Raw genomic sequence first — 18,797 nt, 5'->3', positions numbered from 1 at the left:
GCCTTGAAGCTTCATCTTCTCCAGTTTCACTGTTACCCCATCTCTGCTTTCAGCACTAGACGCCCCAACATCCTCATATACTGCAGAGTCCTGATCTGTTGCAACACCAGGGGCTCTGAGCCACACTGTGACTCAGATGGGGTCCTTGTAAAGCCCTCCCCCATGTCCACTGAATGACCAAGTAAATACTTCCATTCCTGTTAAATGAATCACCGATCAGACCCATTCTGTGCTCCACTAGGGGACGCCCGATACCAACCAGAGGCTAAGATTTCAGCTTCTAAGGGGGCTGGGGACCTGAACTTCTGGGTCCCCAAGGAGAATGGTTTGAGGGTCCTGAATCCTGGGAGAGGAGGAGTTTAGGGGCCTCGACTCCTGGGGTCCTGAAGGGAATGGGCTGGGGGGGGTGGGTGCCTGAGAAAGGAAGGAGGAGTCTGGGAAGTACTCCAGGATTGGTTGGAAGCAGAACTAGCCTGGGCAGTGGTTTGGTTTGGCTTGAGTCTGTGGGAAACAAGTGGACAGAGCAGGGATTGTTCATCCAGGGTCCCCCCCTGCCCCATCACCCATTGGGCTTGGCAGCTTCAGTTCTTCCCAGGCCCTGGGGACTTTGGGGGCATTTCCCACAACCCCTGGGTCCCTGTTTTCTGCTGGACTCACAGCTGCCCAGCCCCAGGACTGGGAAAACTGCCCCAAGAGAGCTGAAAAGGCTGGCCAGAAGTTAATGTCAAGTCTGTTAGCAGACTACAGGCCCTGCATCCTCAGAGGCCAGTAGCCCGACCCATGGGACTTGGGGGCACAGGACCCACTCTCTACTCCTTCCAGATGCAGGAGTCCAGGCCCTTCACCCCCTCCACCCATGGGCCCCAGCACTATCCTTTCTCAGACTGCAGGCCCTCTGCTCTTAATTCACCCCCTGTGCTTTTGGCTGGTAATTCCCCACTGCCCAGATACCCTCTTCCATCCTCTTAGACCTGGGAGCCAAGTGAATTCTCCCCTCCCCTCCCCCTACTTTCCATCAGCAATTGTCCTTACCACACTTCGTTGTGACTCCACATACCCTGTGACCAGCCCAGCTGTGTCCTTTAGAGTACGCTCCCTGTGACCCCTATCCAAGGTGGCTGCACCTAGCTCTTGAACCCTTTCCTCACTTCTTCACCTTTTCTTCATCACCTGCATTGCTGTCTGAAGTTATCTTCTCCATGGGTCCTCTCTGCCTCCCACCCCACCCCCTCAGCCTCTCTATTTGTGGCTCAGGATGGAACAGAGCTTCTGGTCCTGAATAGGAGCTCAGGAAACATTATTACTATTGCTAGTAAGAAGAGCTAAAAAAGCATACTGCCAAGCTGTAATCAGTAAACCCATATGAAGCTGGGTCAAGACCCAATCAGTACCTTTTTGAGGGGCCATGTGAAGGCAAGAAGATCAAACCAGTCAATCCTAAAGGAAATCAGTCCTGAATATTCATTGGAAGGACTGATGCTGAAGCTGAAACTCCAATATTTTGGCCATCTGATGCAAAGAATTGACTCATTGGAAAAGTTCCTAATACTGGGAAAGATTGAAGGCAGGAGAAGAAGGGGACGACAGAGGATGAGATGGTTGAATGGCATCACCAAATTGGATATGAATTTGAGCAAGCTCTGGGAGTTGATGATGGACAGGTAAGCCTGGCATGCTTCAGATCTTGGGGTTGCAAAGAGTTGAACACGACTGAACGACTAAACTGAACTGATGAAGGCAGGACTGTCTTTTTCCCTGCTGTGTCTCCAGCACCTGGTTATGTCTCAATAAATACATGACCGGGGGTGGGGCAAATGTATAGGAACTAGCACAAAACACAGCTTTTACAGATCTGCCCTCTTGGGTCCCAGCCAACCTTGGGCACTGCCTTCCCACACTCAGCAATGACTCGTGGGCACCACTCTCCCCTCTGCCACAGCGCCATTGAACACCTCTCTGCGATGGCATATGTAAAGTGTCAGCCCAGTGATTCATGTTGATGAATGGCAGAAACCAACACAATATTGCAAAGTGATTATCCTTCACTTAAAACAAAATAAATTTTTTAAAAGTGTCAGTCCAGGCCCCAGACACAGTCAGAGGCCACTGTAAGTAAGCTGTATTCATTTACGTGATGCTGGGAAAGATTGAAGGCAGGAGGAGAAGGAGATGACAGAGGATGAGATGGTTGGATGGCATCACCGACTCAATGGATGTGAATTTGAGTAAACTCCAGGGGTTGGCAGTGGACAGGGAGGCCTGGTGTGCTGCAGTCCATGGGGTCGCAGAGTCAGATGTGACTGAGTGACTGAACTGAACTGATTCATTTATCATGTTACAAATGAGAAATATAGGACTTCCCTGTTGGTCCACTGGTTCAGGCTCTGTGCTTCCGCAGCAGGTGTCACAGGTTCGATCCCTGGCCAGGGAACTAGATTCCACGTGCCACATGGCATGACCAAAAAAAATGGATGAGAAAGCCAGACCTCGGTGCAGGTCAGTCTCTAATTATTGTTGTTATGATTATTCATTATTATTATTCACCTCTTTATTCTCACTGACCAGGTTAGGGAGATATACATAGAATAGGTGATCAATAAGTGTTGACTGGCAGGCATCAGCTCCTCCATCGTGGACCCTGAGGTCTCAGAAAAGTGACGATATCAAAAAGAATAAACTTGGCTTTATTATTATTATTGATAAGTCAGGCTAGAATTGGGAACAGGATGCTGAGAGTTGCAAGGAAGTGGGGAGGGGTGTAGATCAGGGGACCCAGGGGGCTGCTGGAGCCTGGACTCCCCCGTGATTGGGGGCCCAGCTGTCAATCTTCTCCTGACAGCATAGAATAGACCTGGTCAGTGATAATCCCTGCATAGGTGGTCACAGCAGCCGTGCTTTTGCTATATATGTCCCTGGGGAGAAAGGACAGAAGGTCTGAGGGAGGAGGGGCTGGGGGTCTGGACTCCTGGGTCTGAGGGATGGGTGGCTGGGGGTCTGGACCCCTGGGTCTGGGGGAGGAGAGGCTAGGGGCCCAGAATCACGGGTCCTGTTGGAAAAGGTGACTAGAACCCAAAGCCGTGGATCCCTAAGTAGGACAGGGATGGGATCCCAGAATCCCAGAGCTAGGTATTAGGAGCTGAGATACCTGGGCCTTGAGAGATTGCAGGTTTGAACCTGGACTCCTGAGTGTGAGGGAGAAGGGGCTGGGGTCTGGGACTCTGGGCTCCGGGGGTGTGGGTGGGAGGCGGGTGATACCTGATTTTCTCATCCACGGTGGGCAGGTATGTCTTCTTGTACAGCTTCTGGGCGGCTGCCTTGGCTGTATCCCAGTAACCTAAGAGGGACTCCTGCACCTGGGTGAGCAGGGCAGGGCTGGAGGCCTCATCTTGCTGGGGAACATGGGCCCCTTGGGTCTCTGCAGGAGAAGAGTACGTTAGGAGAGCTGAGGGGCCTGCTGCAGGAGGAGAATAAAAGGGGGAAGCAGAGGGATGGGCAGGGGGCAGGGCGAGACAAGAACGGGACCGGGAGGATGCTCGGGGCTCCTCCCCCTCCTGGCATCCCCACCTCCCCTTCCGACCCCACTCAACCCCACTCACCGAACCCCAACACCAGGAGGATGAGAAACCCGACGAGGAAGTATCTCGTGCCCATGGCGTCAGGAGACCTGGAACACTGAGGCGGGTAGGGGCAGGGCCATGGGAGGCATCTGGTCCTGGGGTCTCCGGGCCTCAGGGATACCGGCCTAGGACCCCCTCTCCCCTTCCTCCCTGCCTGAGTCAAGTTCCTAATGACTTGAGCCTCACTTCCTAATATTCTGTGATGCTACTCCTGCTTGCTGATTGTAACATCTTAATTCTTTGGGTTTTTTTTTCCATTGCGCTACATGGCTTGTGGGGTCTTAATTCCCCGACTAGGGACTGAACCCAGGCCCAGCAGTGAAAGCGCCAAGTCCTAACCACTGAACAGCCAGAGAATTCCCTGCAACATCTTAATTCTAACACTCATTCATTCAAGAAGTGTTTCTTCACCTATGTGCCAGGCACAGTTCTGGGCCTGGCCATGAACACAGTGGCCCTTGCCCTCAGAAAGCCAACATGAGAGAGAAATGCAAGCAGCAAACATCAAATGAGTGAAGTATAGTGCCTATCTCCCTCTGATAAGTGCTCTGGAATGTAGAGGGTGTGCTGTGTAGCCCCAGAAATCCGCAGCAGTGGGGTGGCATTTATGTTAAGACCCAGTCAGTACAGGGCCACGTGCCACAGTCTGGGTTAAGAACCACCACTTGGATGAGTGAGTTTCCTCTGCTCTGGGCCCTGCTCTACCCACATTCCAAAGTCATCTTGATCCCAGCCCTGGGAGGGAGTCACTCTCGGGGACACAGGGCTCGGTCCATCACATCACCCTCCACCCATCACATCACCCTCCACGTTTCGAAGACTGCGACGTGGAGGTTGACATCTGACAACAGGAGGATCAGCACACACAGACATTCTTCAGTTTTTAAATTCCATGACTCTTCTTCTTTTTTTTTAACCCCAGTCATGCCACATGCTCGGCTTGCGAGATTTAAGTTCTCACACCCAGCACAGAACCCAGGCCCCCAGCTATGAAGGTGCCCAGTCCTAACCACTGGACCACCAGAGAATTCCCTAAATTCCATGGTTCTAAAACTGGAACAAATTTTTTTGTTTTTTTTTTTTTAAGGCTGAGCCAAGTAGCATGCGGGATCTTTGTTCCCCAACCAGGGATCGAACTCATGCCCCCTGCATTGGGTGCTCGGAGTCTTAACCAGTGGACAACCAGCAAGTTCCCTGGAATCTAATATCTTGACTTTTGCAGTTTCTGATTTAACAATCTTGGCCCATTCCTGCTGTCCCCTGCCCCCCAGTTTCTGTCCCCTCTCTTACCAGACTCTGGCGGCTGTCCTCAGCAATTCCAAATGGGCAGAGAAAGGCTTTATAGCTCTTGAGATCCACCCCTCCACCCCCACCCCCACCTCGACACCTCGGCCAAAGTCCTGGCCAACAGGACTGCAGGGGTGGGAGGGGGAGAGTTGGGGGGAGGTGGCGTGGGGACAGAGAGGGAGACAGGTTGAATGGGGGGCTGTGGAGGGGTCAGGGGTTCTGGGTGCCCACCAGGCATCAGGTCTGGGGTCTCCAACGCGTGGGAGGAGAAGGTAGAGCTCTGAAGGAGGGGTGGCTGGCAGGGGTGGGGGGCTTGCTAACTGCTCTCCAGCCTTCACCCTCCACCCCAAACCGAGAAGCCTGGAGTCCTCTGCCCCCCACAAGCTGGCAGTGGTGGGTCTAGCACTGGGGGCGGGGTGGGGTCATCCCTCCGGGCCTCCCAGTCCTTCCCCTCCCCACCCCCACCTCCTGTTGCTCCCTTGCCACGTGTCACTTCCTCCACCCCTTAACCTCTGGAGGGGGATGGGGGGGTTATCTCTGGCGAGGCCAGGAGGGACTAGGACAGGGACACACACAGAACTTGTTTATTGCAGAGGGTGTGACGCTTTAATTTTGGTCGCTGGGCCTGCAGAGCAGCTGGGGACACAGACTGTGGGCCTTGTTCAGGAGGCTATCCTTGGAACTTTGGAGCCAGGCCTGGGCGCGAGAGCCCAGGTCCTTCAGGTGGTCATCGTAGTAGGTCTCCATGAAGCCCCGGAAGGCCGTGGGGCCCCTGGAAGGGAGGGGATTCACAGTGGAGACCGCAGATAGCCCCCAAGATTTATGCTGTGTTCACCCATTCCTCCCTTTGACCCAGGAGCCCCCGCTCTCAACACTTACCCTCCACCCTTCTCAGACCTAGCGTCACAGCCCTGCCCCACCCAGGGCTCCTGGGATTCCTCTCCTGGGATTCCTGCTCCTGGGATTCCTGGAGTTTGGGCACAGTCCCTCCTCCCCCAGACCCCCTGGAGTCCAGCCCCCAGCCCCTCCTCAGTCAGACCCAGGATTCAGGCCCCCTAGCCCAGCGCCCCCCCCCCACCCCCCGAGAACCCGGCCCCCAGGCCCCTTCTGCACACACTCACCAGAACCACTTCCACTTCTCTCTGGTCCTGTTCACCAGCGGCTCCACCCACTCCTTCACCTTGCCTGGAACCAGGCTCCAGGAACTCCTGGCTGGCTCTGGTGGGGGGCTCAGGGTCCTCTTCGGCCCTTCTTGCTCCTTCACTTTGCCTGGAACCTGGCTCTGGGAAGTACTGGCCGGCCCTGGCGGGGGGCTCAGGGTCCCCTCAGGCTTTTCTTGCTGGCATGCTAGGTGCAACCAGAGGACAACGTGGATGACCGGGCCCCTGAGCCCGTCCCTCTCGCTTTCCCTCCATGCTCCCGGTCACTGTCACTCCTGGTGTCCGCTCACCGCCTTCTATGTTCCTCTGACCCCTCGGCCCCCTTCAGCCACAGGTCATCTCCTTTCACCCGCTGTGCCCGGGACCCCCATCAGCCCTGCATCTGCCTGTCGTGCAGCCTGTAACCCTTGCCCCGCTATGCCTTCCTCGCTAGCTGATCTTGCTGCCTCCTCTGTTCTCCTGTGACCCCACCCACACAGTCTGAACGACCTCCGTGGGCAGTGGGGGATGTCCCCATGGACAGAGGTTGGCAAAACCGTGTGTCAGGCTGGTGGGCCAGGAGTTCCACCAGGAACACCTGTCTGTCCGGCACCCCCGCTCCTGGGCAAAGCCTCACCTACAGAGACCAGCCATCACCCGGGTACATGTTTACAGGCACATACGGAAACACCCATGTGGTCAGTGGAGTGCCCTTGGCCAACGACTTAACCTCTTCAAGACTCAGTTTCCCCTTCTGTAGAATGGGCTCAGGACAGGACCTAGCTTATGGGGTTATTGTGAGAGTTCAGGGTTAACACGGAGAACCAGTTTCCGGCACATTGGAGGCACTGTGTACATAGTGATATTTTAAATGCATGTGCGGAGGGACTTCATTGCTTAGTCCAGTGGTTAAGACTCTGCACTTCCAATACAGGGGGCACGGGTTCCATCCCTGGTCAGGGAACTAAGATCCCACATACCTCGTGGCACAGCCAAAACCACAAAACTTAAGAACTGCACGTGCAGAACCCAGACAGACACAGCGGTACACACAGACACTCTCCTACCCGGTAACCCTCAAATCTTTTGCATAAATACCCACTAAAGACACACACGGCCCACAAGCATACAAATGTTCACACACACACGTTTACCTCTCCTGCATACTCTTTTGCTGACACAGACACAAGTGCAAAATTCGTGATCAGTGTCATCTGTACCAACCCCGTGCACACACTTCTCAAACACGGCCACCCCCGACACAGACTGCACACAGATCTGCACGCCTCGCAGTCGCTCACACTCACACCCCAGCTGCTGTGGGGTCCCCACACCCCACCCCCGGCTCTTCCTCACCCACAACACAGGCCAGGGCCAGAACGCAGAAGCAGAGGGAGGCCAGGGCCTGGGGCCTGCGTCCAGAGAACGACATTTCTGGGGGCCTCTGTCCCTCTGTGCTCAGCTCTCCAGGCTGGGGGAGGGGCAGGCTGCCCTGAGCAGAGCCCTCCCCTGGCCACCTCCCCACGCCCCTTGGCAGGGACTTCAGAGAGAGGGCCCCAGGTGACGATGACGGTCAGAGGCCATGTGCGCCCCTGTTGGCCTCTTTCCTGCCCTCCCACCACCCTAACCTGCCAGGGGAAGACAGAAGTTTCTTTGCCCCTCCTGTGCTGAACTGGGTTCAAATCCTGGCTCCACCTCTTGTGACCTCTTCCACCCCTCTTTTGGGCCTCAGTTTCCCCCTCCGTAAAATGGGCCCACAATCCATACTTTAGGATGTAAATTAAATGATGTGATAACAAGGGAAATTAGATATTTTTAAGTTTGTAAAATTAACATTTTTATTTTATTTGGTCGCACGCTGTGGCATATGGGATCTTAGTTCCCGGATCAGGGATCCAGCCCACACCCTCTGCATTGGAAGTTCGGAGTCTTAACCACTGAATCCCCAGAGGCATCCTAAGGGAAATTCTTAGTGTGGAAGCTGGCAACATAGGTGCTCACAGATCAGAGTTGCCTATTTTTTCTTTTGTCTCTGAGAGCCCTTGGCCACTGGGCTACAGGGCCAGACACACCTTCACCGCTTGACCAGGGTGAATATATTCCTTTCTCTGGGCTCAATGTTTTTGTTAGATAGTTAGAATAGGAAACAGGAGTCCAAAATGGTGGTGGCTAAAAGACAAGGAAGGGAAAAGCCTGCGAAAATAGAACAAAGGAAGGTCAAGGGAAGGTCCGAGGACCAGAGTGAGGACCTCAGGTACAGCAAACAGCACTCCTGGCTTGCCCAGTTTACATAGGGCAGGCCCAGGGGGAGGAAAAAGACATATAAAAAGAGGAGCAAAAGGGCTCTCTCTATTTCTCTCTCCCACATGCTGATGTGCTCCCCCACTCTCTTCTCTTCTTGTCTTTGGATTGGCATGCCCTCACGCCTTGAGGATGGATTCTCCTGCTATTTTTTAAATAAAGTAGAGCTGTAACATGGAGCTGTAGCACTGATTTGTCTAAGAGCTATAACATGGTCTGTTCGAGACCTGAGAGCTATAACACGGTCTGTCTAAGACCCGAGAGCTGTGACGCGCCAAGGATTTTAATGTCCGTCACTCCAAATCTTTGTTGTGATGAGATAGAACCGAGGAGCATACACTTGCCTGACATTTCCATCTGTAAAATGGGGATAGCAGTAAGTGTCTGCCTCCCAGGGTCTGCATGAAAGCCAAGTGAGGCCCTGTGAGGGAGAGCTTAGTGGGAGGTTGTCAACATTAGGCTTCGGTCAAACACCAGACAGAAAGAAAATGAGCCTTTTTCTCCCAGAGGACTGAGTTGTGAGCCAGGATGCACAATGTAGCCAAGAAACCACAGGCTGGATTCTTTGGTCTAAGGGTGTCAGATAAAATACAGGACGTCCAGTGACATTTGAATTTCAGGGAAATAATGAATCTTTTTTTTCGTATAAATATGTCCCACGCAGTATTTGGGAAGTATACTAAAATTTATTGGTTGTGTATCTGAAATCCAAATCTAACCAGGCATCCTGTGTTTTTATGTGGAGATTCCAACAATCCCTGGAGGAGGAAATGGCAACCCACTCCAGTGTTCTTGCCTAGAGAATCCCATGGACGGAGGAGCCTGGCGGGCTACAGTCCAAGGGATAGCAGTCAGACACGACTGAGTGACTAAGCACGCATGCAGTCTGACAATTGAACTTTGGCCACAACCTGAGTGACTGTACAAAACTGATCAGGAGGCCTTCCAGAACGCTGTCCATTCCAGTGGGCCTTGTGTGGGCTCTGGCATACAGTAGGTGCTCAATGAATGCTCCCTAGAGTTCCTCGCTAACAATGTGTGTTAGTTGTTCAGTCGTGTCCAACTCTTTGCAACCCCATGGACTGTAGCCTGCCAGAGATTTTCCCAGGCAAGAATACTGGAGTGGGTAGCCATTCCCTCCTCCAGGGGATCTTCCCGACCCAGGGATTGAACCCTGGTCTCCTGCACTGCAGGCAGATTCTTCACCATCTCAGCCACTGACAATCATAAGTGAAATATAATCTCCTGTAGTTTCTGACTGGGATGATGAAAACATTCTGGAAATGGATAGTGATCATGGTTGCACAAGATTGTGTGTTTACTTAAATCCACTGAATCGTATGCCTAAAAAATGGTTCAAATGGTAAACTTGATGTCACATGTTTTACCATGATTAAAAAAAAAAGAAAAAGAAAAAACCCACCTTGCACTGTGTTACGGGATGCAGTGGGGTGTTGGGTTCAGAGTCTGGCTCCACCTCCTTCCTGCTGTGTGACCCGGTGTTTGTTGCTTAATGTCTCTGGGCCTGTTTCTTCATCCACGAACCAGAGTCATGGACTATGTGCTTACGCAGGAGAGTAAAGTAGATCGTTTACTTAACTTACCCTAACAACACCAGACACACTGCAAAGCCCTGCTGACAACCCTTGCTGCTAATTATTAAGCTTGCATTTCCTGATGCTCGCTACCCATCAGGGCTTTAGCACATTAACTCATTAACACTAAATTAATTTCAGTGCTGCAAAGTGGGCATCTTTTTCATTCCGGTTTTACAGATGAGGAAACCGAAGCTGTGGGGGTTGGGCTCCCCAGCCAGCAAGTGGTAAATTTGAAGCCAGCCCTTTCACTCTGCCTAACCAAGCCAGAAACAACCTCTGCCTTCACTTCCCCCACCCCAATCCCAGAGGGCAAGAGACAGATGGAAGCAGGGCCAGGGGTGGGTGGGCCTGAGGGGAAGGTCTCTGACCCTGCCCAGGCTCCAAGGTCAGCATGAGCTGTTCCCTGCTTGCAATGTTTGCCCATCTCTGGCATCCAAGGCAGGAACAGGCTGAAGGTCGTTCAGGGTGGCCCTCAGGGGTGGCTCAAAAACAACTGTGGGTGAGGGGTGGGGGGCAGAGAGGTCACAAGGGGGAAGTGGGGGATGGGAGCAGTGAGCCCTGAGACCTCAGCATGTGTGTCTGGGGACAGAGAGCATCTCTGAGCCTGAACATCTGTGTCCACAAGACCGTCAGTCCCACCACCAGACTCCCAAGCACTCTGTCGACTCCAGGGTCTCTGCTTCAATCCAGATTCCACTCCCTGCCTCATGAAATCCTCCACTTCCCTTCCGTCATCCCTAACCTCTCACCTCCCTGGCTGCCCTGGGTTGTGGCGGGGAAGTCAGGGGTGGGAGAGAGGTTGGTATATCCCTTCCATCTCTACTTTCTGCCTTTGTCTGGTAGATCTCCATTCATTCATTTTACTATAAAAGTTGAGATATTTGAAAAAGAAAACACATAACAAAAAACTGAGATATTCACATACCATAACAGCCACCCTTTTAGAGTGTACAATTCAGACTTCCCTGGTGGTCCAGTGGTGAAGACTCCACGCTTCCCTGCAGGGGACCCGGGTTTGATCCCTGGTCAGGGAACTAAGATCCTGTGTGCAGTGTGGTGATGCCAAAAATAAATAAATAAAGTGTGCAATTCAATGAGTTTTGGTATATTCGCAAAGTTTGCAACAAACACAATTATCTAATTAGAGAACATTTCATTACCCAAAAGGAAACCCCACACCCCTTAACCCTCATTCCTATCCCCTTCTCCCCAAGGCAGGGCAACCACTGACCAGCTTTCTGTCTCTTTGTTGTTGTTCAGTTGCCAAGTCATGTCCAACTCTTTGCAACCCCACGGACTGCAGCACGCCAGGCCTCCCTGTCCATCACCATCTCCCATAGTTTGTTCAAACTCATGTCCATTGAGTTGGTGATGCCATCCCACCATCTCATCCTTTGTCTCTTTCAGTCAGTCAGTTCACTCGCTCAGTCATGTCTGACTCTTTGTCACCCCACGGACTGCAGCACGCCAGGCCTCCCTGTCCATCACCAACTCCCGGAGTTTACTCAAACTCATGTCCATTGAGTCGGTGATGCCATCCAGCCATCTCATCCTCTGTCGTCCCCTTCTCCTCCTGCCTCCAATCCCTCCCAGCATCAGGGTCTTTTCCAATGAGTCAACTCTTCACATGAGGTGGTCAAAGTATTGGAGTTTCAGCTTCAGCATCAGTCCTTCCAATGAACACCCAGGACTGACCTCTTTTAGGAGATTTCCCAGTTCTGGACACTTCGTACGAATGGAATTGTCACACGAGGTCTTCTGTGGTTGGCTTCTTTCATGGCTCATCCATGTTGTAGCGTGTGTCAGCACTTTGCTCCTTTTTTATTTTCTCCTGGATTTTTCTCTTTTTTTAGTGTGGCTTATGGAATTTTAGCTCCCTGACCAAGGATCAAACCCTGGCCCTCAGCAGTGAGGTCTTAAGTGTCCTAACCTCTGGACCACCAGAGAATTCCCAGTGCTTCGTCCATTTTATGGAATGATATTCCACTGTGTATGGATATACATATACAGATATACATACACTATATGGATTTATTTCATAATATTCATTCATCAGTTAATAGGTATTTTTTGGCTGTTTTCCACTTTTTTGACGATTAAGAATAAAAGTGCTATGAAGAGGTGTGTATAAGTTTTTGTGTGAACATGTTTGTAGTACTTTTGGGTAGAGACCTAGGAATGCAATTGCTGGGTCATGTGGTAACCTTGTTTAACTTTTTATTTTTCCTCTTCCAATTTTATTGAGGTAAACTGGACATACAGCACTAAGTTTAAGTTGTACAGCATAATAGTTTAACTTACATACATCATGTAAAGATTACTAAACACCCACATTTCATATAGATACAAAATTAAAGAAATGCAAAAAAAAAATCTCTTGTGAGGAGAACTCTTAGGATTTACTCTCATAATAACTTTCATATAAAGTGCGTGCAGATCTGAGAGAACAGCTTTGAAACATGTATATTATCAAGTGTGAAACAGAGCGCCAGTCCAGGTTGCATGCATGAGACAAGTGCTTGGGGCTGGTGCACTGGGATGACCCAGAGGGATGGGATGGGGAGGGAGGTGGGAGGGTGGTTCAGGATGGGGAACACATGTAAATCCATGGCTGATTCATGTCAATGTATGGCAAAACCACTACAATATTGTAAAGTAATTAGCCTCCTACTAATAAAAATAAATGGAAAAAAAAGGTGCGCGCAATGTGTGCATGTTCAGTTGTGTCAGACTCTTTGCAACCCCATGGCCTGTAGCCCGCTGGCTCCTCTGTCCAGGGGATTTCCCAGACAAGAGTAGGTTGCCATTTCCTTCTCCAGGGGATCTTTTCAAAACAGGGATTGAACCTGAATCTCTTGCATTGCTGGCAGAGTCTTTTCTACTGGGCCACAAGGGAAGCCCCCACATATAATGTACAACAGGGTTTGTTTTTTTTTAAAAAAACTCCCACTTTTACCAAGGACCCACCAATGTGGGCCGAGATCTCACCAAAACCGTGAAGAAGGCAGCCCCCGGTCATCACCAAGAAGTCTACACCAGCCTGGGCAGCAACTTACTTCCACACCAACAAGCGTGTAGGCCAGGAGATAGCTCTGATTCTGGCAGGAAGCTCAGCAACAAGATCAAAGGTCGTGTTGCACATCTGATGAAGCGGATTCAGAGAGGCCCAGTGAGGGGTATCGCTATCCAGCTGCAGAAGGCAGGAGAGGGGAGAGAGAATTACGTGCCTGAGGTCTCAGCCCTAGACTAGGAAATCACTGAAGTGGATCCTGACGCTAAGAAAACCCTGAAGCTCTTGGACTTTGGCAGTCTGTCCAAACTGCAGGTCACTCAGCAGCCTACAGTTGGGATGAATTTAGAGCTGTTTGAAGTTTTCTGCTGTGCTGAAATATTTTCATTAAACATCGGACCCCCCAAAAAAATTTCCCAAGGTGATTCTTTTTTTTTTTAATTGAAGCGTAGTTGATGTACAATAACTATTTTACTTTTTGAGGAATTGCTAAACTGTTTTTCAAAGTGGCTTCATTCATTCTTTTTCCTGCTGCTGCTGCTGCTAAGTCACTTCAGTCGTGTCTGACTCTGTGTGACCCCATAGACGGCAGCCCACCAGGCTCCTTCATCCCCGGGATTCTCCAGGCAAGAACACTGGAGTGGGTTTTCATTTCCTTCTCCAATGCATGAAAGTGAAAAGTGAAAGCGAAGTTGCTCAGTCGTGTCCGACTCCTAGCGACCTCATGGACTGCAGCCTACCAGGCTCCTCTGTCCATGGGATTTTCCAGGCAAGAGTACTGGAGTGGGGTGTCATTGCCTTCTCCGATCCTTTTTCCTACTCAGTATAAGAAAAAATTGTTGTTGTTTTTTTAATAGAAGTATAGTTGTTTACAATATGTTAGTTTCAGGTATGCAGCAAAGGGATTCAGTTATGTACTCATCTTTAAAAAATATTTATGTATTTATTTATTTGGCTGCACCAGGTCTTAGTTGTGGCATGTGGGATCTAGTTCCTTGACTGGAGATTGAACCCGGGTCTTACATTGGGAGTGCAGAGTCCCAGCCACTGGACCACTAGGGAAGTCTCCGTGTGTGTCTTCTGAGTCTTTAATGTGAGAGATTTCTGGGGATTTAGGAAAGTGCTTGGGAAATCATTTGATTGATTCCAAAATGCTAAATAAATAAACCAAGTTAAAAGTAATTTTTTTATGAAATAGCTATAGGATATACACATATACCAACTAGGCAAGACAAGTGCAACTCCTCGTAGGAATTCTATCTAATAAAGGATATGGGGGACTTCTAATAAAGGATATGGTAGTTAAGAATCTGCCTGCCAATGAAGGGGACACGGGTTCGATCCCTGGTCTGGGAAGATTCCACATGTCTCAGAGCAGCTAAGCCCACGCGCCACAACTACTGAAGCCCGTACACCCAGAGCACATGTCCGCAACAAGAGAAGCCATCGCAATGAGAAGCCCATACATCGCAAGAAAGAGTAGCCCCTGCTTCAACTAGAGAAAGCCCGCTCGCAGAAACAAAGACCTAGCACAACCAAAAATAAATACATTAAAAAAAATAAGGACATGTGCACATTTTAACATGCTGGATGTGATGCCATTGAGGCTGGGGTCGGGTGTATGTGCTTAATTACAGCTGATGTGATATGCAAGGTGACTTGGGGGAGGAGATCAGAGTAGAACATAGCCCCTAGAAGCCCCACCTGGGTTCAAATCCCATCTCTATGCACGTTGGGCTTTGTGATGTCTAGCAAGTGACTTTAGCCTTCTGGGCCTCAATTTCTTTCTCTTGTAAAATAGGAGCAGTGACAGCATCTGCCTCAGGAGGGTTTTGTAAAAATGATATATTACTTTAGTTTTTTTCCCCCTAATTTACCATATTTGTTTCACCAAATATTAAATTTTTGTACCATACCTAGTCCTGTGCCTGGCTATGCCTGGGTCCACAGTGGTGATGAAGCTCTGTCCCTGCCCCCAGGTCTCAGAGTTCAGTGGGGTGTGGGACAGACCCATCCCCAGACAGTGATGACCCAGAGTGGACAGGGCTGGGATGGAGGTGCTTGACCCAACCTGGGAATCAAGGAGGGCTTCCTGGAGGAAGGGACATCAATATTGAGATGTGGAGACTGGGGATTGTATCAGTCTTTTCTGGTTTCTAGCCCATGCCCTCTTTCAAATCCCTCTTCGTTATCCGTTCAAAATGTAATAAGATCTACTACCTGCATGGTGATGAGTCAACCCATGAACACTTAAGCTCATGATTACACAGGGCATAGTGAGTCTTTGCCAGCCTGTGGACCTATGTCCACCTGCCCCTTAGACTTGGGTTTTTTCACCATCCTCCAGGACCATCTCTACAGTATGGTTGGATAGGCATCAGGGAACCAGTCCCCCAAGTCTGAGCACCCTGAGATCTGAGAACCAACTGTGTGACCACAGGGTCTTTGCCACTTCCCAGTCTCTGAATCCGTTCACCCCAGTCCTCCCTTTCCCTGGGAAGGATCCTTACGTGGCCTTCAGAGGAACTTCTCTGTGTTCGACGGTGCTAACGACTCGCTGTGTTGTCTTCACGACTTGACCAAACCATGGTACTCCTCTGATGATGGGAAGGAATCTGATAGGGCCTGGGGCCACCTGGGCTGGGGCTGGCGGTGCCCAGAAGAGGAGAAAGGGTGCAAACATTTCCATAACGGGAGCCCTTTAGGATGAGATTCCAGGGATGGGAAAGGAGATCCTTGAATGCGTTTCTGGGTGTCATGGCGTTAGAATGCAGCGGAGGGTACCAGAGCGACCAGATCGGGATCACGATGCTGGTAATTGCCTTACTCTCAACACTAGACTGGTTCCCCGCCCATTCTAGGCGTGGTAAAAGCAAACTAGCCAATCCTGAGGGAGCGAGAGTGACTACGTTATCGGTTGCTAGTGCTCCCCTGGGCAGATTGCCATCCACTGGACCAGCCTTTAGAGAGCCATGAGACCCGCCCTGGGCGGGTGGAGGTGCCGGGGCGCTTGGTGGGCGATATGAGAACCAGGGCACAGAATGGGCCCCAGAGCTCTCAAGGGCCCTCTAAGCCTGTGCCCCAGGCCCGTGCTAGCTTCAGTCTTTCAAGTCTCAAATTCTCAGTGTCCCATTCCACTTTTACTGCCCCAAACCATGAAGAGAGCCACCAATAGGACCAAGAGGGACAGAACGAGCTTTGTTGTGGGGTGGGTCCGGAGGGGCACTCTGAAGCTTCCTTTCTGGGCACTGAGGACCACACAGGCGACAGGACGTGGCCTGGTCCTGGCCCAGGGCCTTATTGATGCCGGGGGTGTGGAGGGGTAGGGTTTGGGAGTCAGGTTAGTCTCCCTTCCCTTAAGCCCTCACCTGACCATCTGCCTCCTGGTGCCCACCCACCTCCTCCACTTCCACTCCTCCTTGCTGGTGGTGGGATCAAGTAGGGCACCAGGCTGAAGCCTTAGGCCCAAAGCATTTTGTTGTTCAGTACGTGCACCTGCAAATTTCCCTGGCTGGTGGGGACCTCAAGCTGCTATAGTCCCTTCCCAACCCAGGGGACAGCCTTCCCCCGCTCTCTGTGGTCATCTTCCCTCAGGCGTCTCTCCTGCTTCATACCCTTCTCCCAACCTTGAGTGGGCGGGGGCAGGGGGTGGGTTCTCTCAGTAAAACTCACTAACTTAGGCCTTTCCTGGTGGTCCACTGGCTAAGACTCCGCGCTCCTAATGCAGGGGGCTTGGGTTCGATGCCTAGTCAGGGAACTAGATCCCACATGCTGCAACTAAAAGACCCAGCACAACCAAATAAGTAATTATTAAAAAGACAAACAAACCCAACTCACTAAGTCAATTCACACTGTGTCCCCAGGCCATCTCTACTATCCCCTCTCCCTTCTTAGCCAGCCTCTTCAGCTAAAATGACTCTCCCTCCCAGAGTCTGGGGTCCTACAGTCTGCCGCCACACACCTGCACCTTTGTCATATCCAATGTCACTTTCAGACTAGCCTTCCTATTCCCCCATCTTTTTGCATCTGGGAGACTCCCGCAAACTTCCCTGGATGCTCCTCTGGGATTTTAATTTCATGGCCCCCAATGTTTTTTGGAGAGAGGTCTTTATTTTTTTGCCATGCGTTGCAGGATCTTAGTTCCCAACTGTGGATTGCACCCAGGGCCATGGCAGTGAAAGCGATGAGTCCTAACCGCTGGTCCACCAGGGAATTCTCTGGAGAGGGGTCTTTTCAACCTGTCAAAGGTACGAAACCTCAGCTGCAAGACTCCCGACATGTGCCCCTCCAAGCGATCCACCAGGAACTCCCTTCTCTCTGTTCCCCCGCTGTCAAAGCCTCCAAGGCCCCTGTAAACACTCCATCTGCCCTTAGGCACCCTCTTGGCTGCTCAGAACACCAAGCACCACCCCCCTTCTCTTCCACCACATCAGTCCCCCCGGGACTGTCTTCCAAGGCGTCCCCCCTCTTCCGCCCAGCTGTCTTTGACTGCTAGTGAACCCTGGCAGCTGGGAGAGGGTGGCCCTGGCCCCAGACTCCAGGTTGGCTGGCCTCGTGCCCCCACACCCACGTGTCAGCCTTGGGGCAGAGGGGGGTAGTTGTGAAAGCGAGGCACAGACACTGCCGTGGCACGATTGCAACAGCCCTCCAGCCTGCTCTGTGCTGCCAATCCCTGTCAGGGGGCCCCATCTGCTTCCTCTCTGAGCCCCCAGTGCTCCCCACATGTCCACCCAAATGCCCCCTGCTCCCCACCCCATCCCGCGAGAACCAAACGACCACTGCAGTCTGCCTGCCTCATCCTCACCTCAGCTCTCCGAGTTTCTGTTTACACAGGGGGCAACTGAGGCGCAGCCAAGAACATTCAGTGGTTCAGTGAGAGGCTAACTGTCCTCCCCGTCTTTGTCCCTCATCTTTTCCCTCCCCTTCCCGGACTGCAGGCTGTCCCTCTGGATTCCTGCTGGGGTCAGCCTCCACCCCCATAGCACCCCCCTGTCAGCCTCCTTGCACAAAAGTAACCGGGGGCGGCAGGGCAAACAAGGCAACTTCAGGGAAAACTCGGAGTGGAGTGCAGAGTGTGTTGGAGCCGAAGCAGGCAGAGGTCAGCCTGGGAGATACAAGTCCTGGCCTGTCCCCTGTGGTGGGGAGCCCTATTCCCCTCCTTGGAGAACTAAGGGCGTGGGAGAGGACAGCGTTGGCACCTCCAGGCTCCATCCAAGCTTCTCTGAGTGTCAATTTCCAACCGGCTCCTCCAGCCCTAAACAGCAGGGGCCTGTTGCAGACCCTGTGTGCCTCTCTGCAGTCTGCTCCCAGCACCCAGTAGGCTTGGTCAGGGTAGATAAGAAACCAACAACCCGCTTGGAGGAGAGAAGAAACACGAGGAAGGGGTGAAAGGCAGAGGGTCCATGTGCTGCAAAATCGTGGCGAGGGCAAACCCAGATGAAGAAGGGAAAAAAGAAATAAGCCACACCAGGGGCAAGTGAGGGCTTCCCAGGTGGCGCAGTGGTACAGAATCTACCTGTCAATGCGGGAAAAACAAGAGTCGCAGGTTTGATTCCTAAGTAGGGAAGATCCCAGGAGGAGGAAATGACAACCCACTCCAGTGTTCTTGCCTGGAAAATTCCATGGACAGAGGAGGCTGGCGGGCTACAGCCCATGGAGTCACAAAGAGTCAGACACAACTGAGCACATACATGCGCGTGTGCGCACGCGCGTGCACACACACACAGGCAAGAGGAACCAGAGGGAGAGAGAAAAGATGGGGGTAGAGTGGAAGACAGAAAAACAAAACGTCTCAGGGAGAATAGCATGGAGACAGAGGCGGGAAGGAGGCAGAATCAGGTAAGAC

The 18,797-nt window shown here is 51.7% G+C and overlaps 2 protein-coding genes and 1 pseudogene across 3 annotated transcripts; 1 reads left to right on the top strand and 2 right to left on the bottom strand.

The window, feature by feature from the left end:
* Positions 1-2,599: 2,599 nt before the first annotated feature.
* APOC2 (apolipoprotein C2) lies at positions 2,600-4,973 on the bottom strand. Of its 2 annotated transcripts, none has more exons than XM_065926289.1 (4): positions 4,908-4,973; positions 3,597-3,664; positions 3,256-3,415; positions 2,600-2,912 (listed from the first exon to the last, which is right to left on the bottom strand). In XM_065926289.1, the coding sequence occupies exons 2-4, from the start codon at positions 3,649-3,651 to the stop codon at positions 2,822-2,824; spliced, it is 306 nt and encodes a 101-aa protein (XP_065782361.1). In that variant the 5' UTR covers positions 3,652-3,664; positions 4,908-4,973; the 3' UTR covers positions 2,600-2,821. The 2 variants fall into 2 exon arrangements, with proteins under 2 accessions (XP_065782361.1, XP_065782360.1); XM_065926288.1 differs by having other exon boundaries at positions 2,602-2,912; positions 3,597-3,672.
* A 119-nt stretch (positions 4,974-5,092) lies between these two features.
* Positions 5,093-7,612, bottom strand: APOC4 (apolipoprotein C4). Its single transcript, XM_065926287.1, has 3 exons — positions 7,400-7,612; positions 6,026-6,251; positions 5,093-5,676 (listed from the first exon to the last, which is right to left on the bottom strand). Exons 1-3 carry the CDS (start codon positions 7,473-7,475, stop codon positions 5,511-5,513), a joined length of 468 nt encoding a protein of 155 aa, XP_065782359.1. The 5' UTR covers positions 7,476-7,612; the 3' UTR covers positions 5,093-5,510.
* A 4,065-nt stretch (positions 7,613-11,677) lies between these two features.
* On the top strand, positions 11,678-17,447 carry LOC136157515 (small ribosomal subunit protein eS17-like; annotated as a pseudogene).
* Positions 17,448-18,797: the final 1,350 nt, after the last annotated feature.

This window comes from Muntiacus reevesi, chromosome 2, assembly GCF_963930625.1.
Source record: "Muntiacus reevesi chromosome 2, mMunRee1.1, whole genome shotgun sequence".
Lineage (NCBI taxonomy): Eukaryota > Metazoa > Chordata > Mammalia > Artiodactyla > Cervidae > Muntiacus > Muntiacus reevesi.
Note: the sequence above shows the minus strand (reverse complement) of the source record. Positions and strands in the feature narration are given on the sequence as shown.

Bases quoted from the DNA above. Each gene is read 5' to 3' on its own strand.
- APOC2 (XM_065926289.1), bottom strand. From the start codon at position 3,651: ATGGGCACGAGATACTTCCTCGTCGGGTTTCTCATCCTCCTGGTGTTG. The intron at 3,416-3,596 runs GTGAGTGGGGTT...CTTCTCCTGCAG, and splicing joins CCTCCTGGTGTTGGGGTTCG to AGACCCAAGGGGCCCATGTT. The intron at 2,913-3,255 runs GTATCACCCGCC...CTTTCTCCCCAG, and splicing joins ACCGTGGATGAGAAAATCAG to GGACATATATAGCAAAAGCA.
- APOC4 (XM_065926287.1), bottom strand. From the start codon at position 7,475: ATGTCGTTCTCTGGACGCAGGCCCCAGGCCCTGGCCTCCCTCTGCTTC. The intron at 6,252-7,399 runs GTGAGGAAGAGC...GGTTGCACCTAG, and splicing joins GGCCCTGGCCTGTGTTGTGG to CATGCCAGCAAGAAAAGCCT. The intron at 5,677-6,025 runs GTGAGTGTGTGC...CCTCCCTTCCAG, and splicing joins GAGAAGTGGAAGTGGTTCTG to GGGCCCCACGGCCTTCCGGG.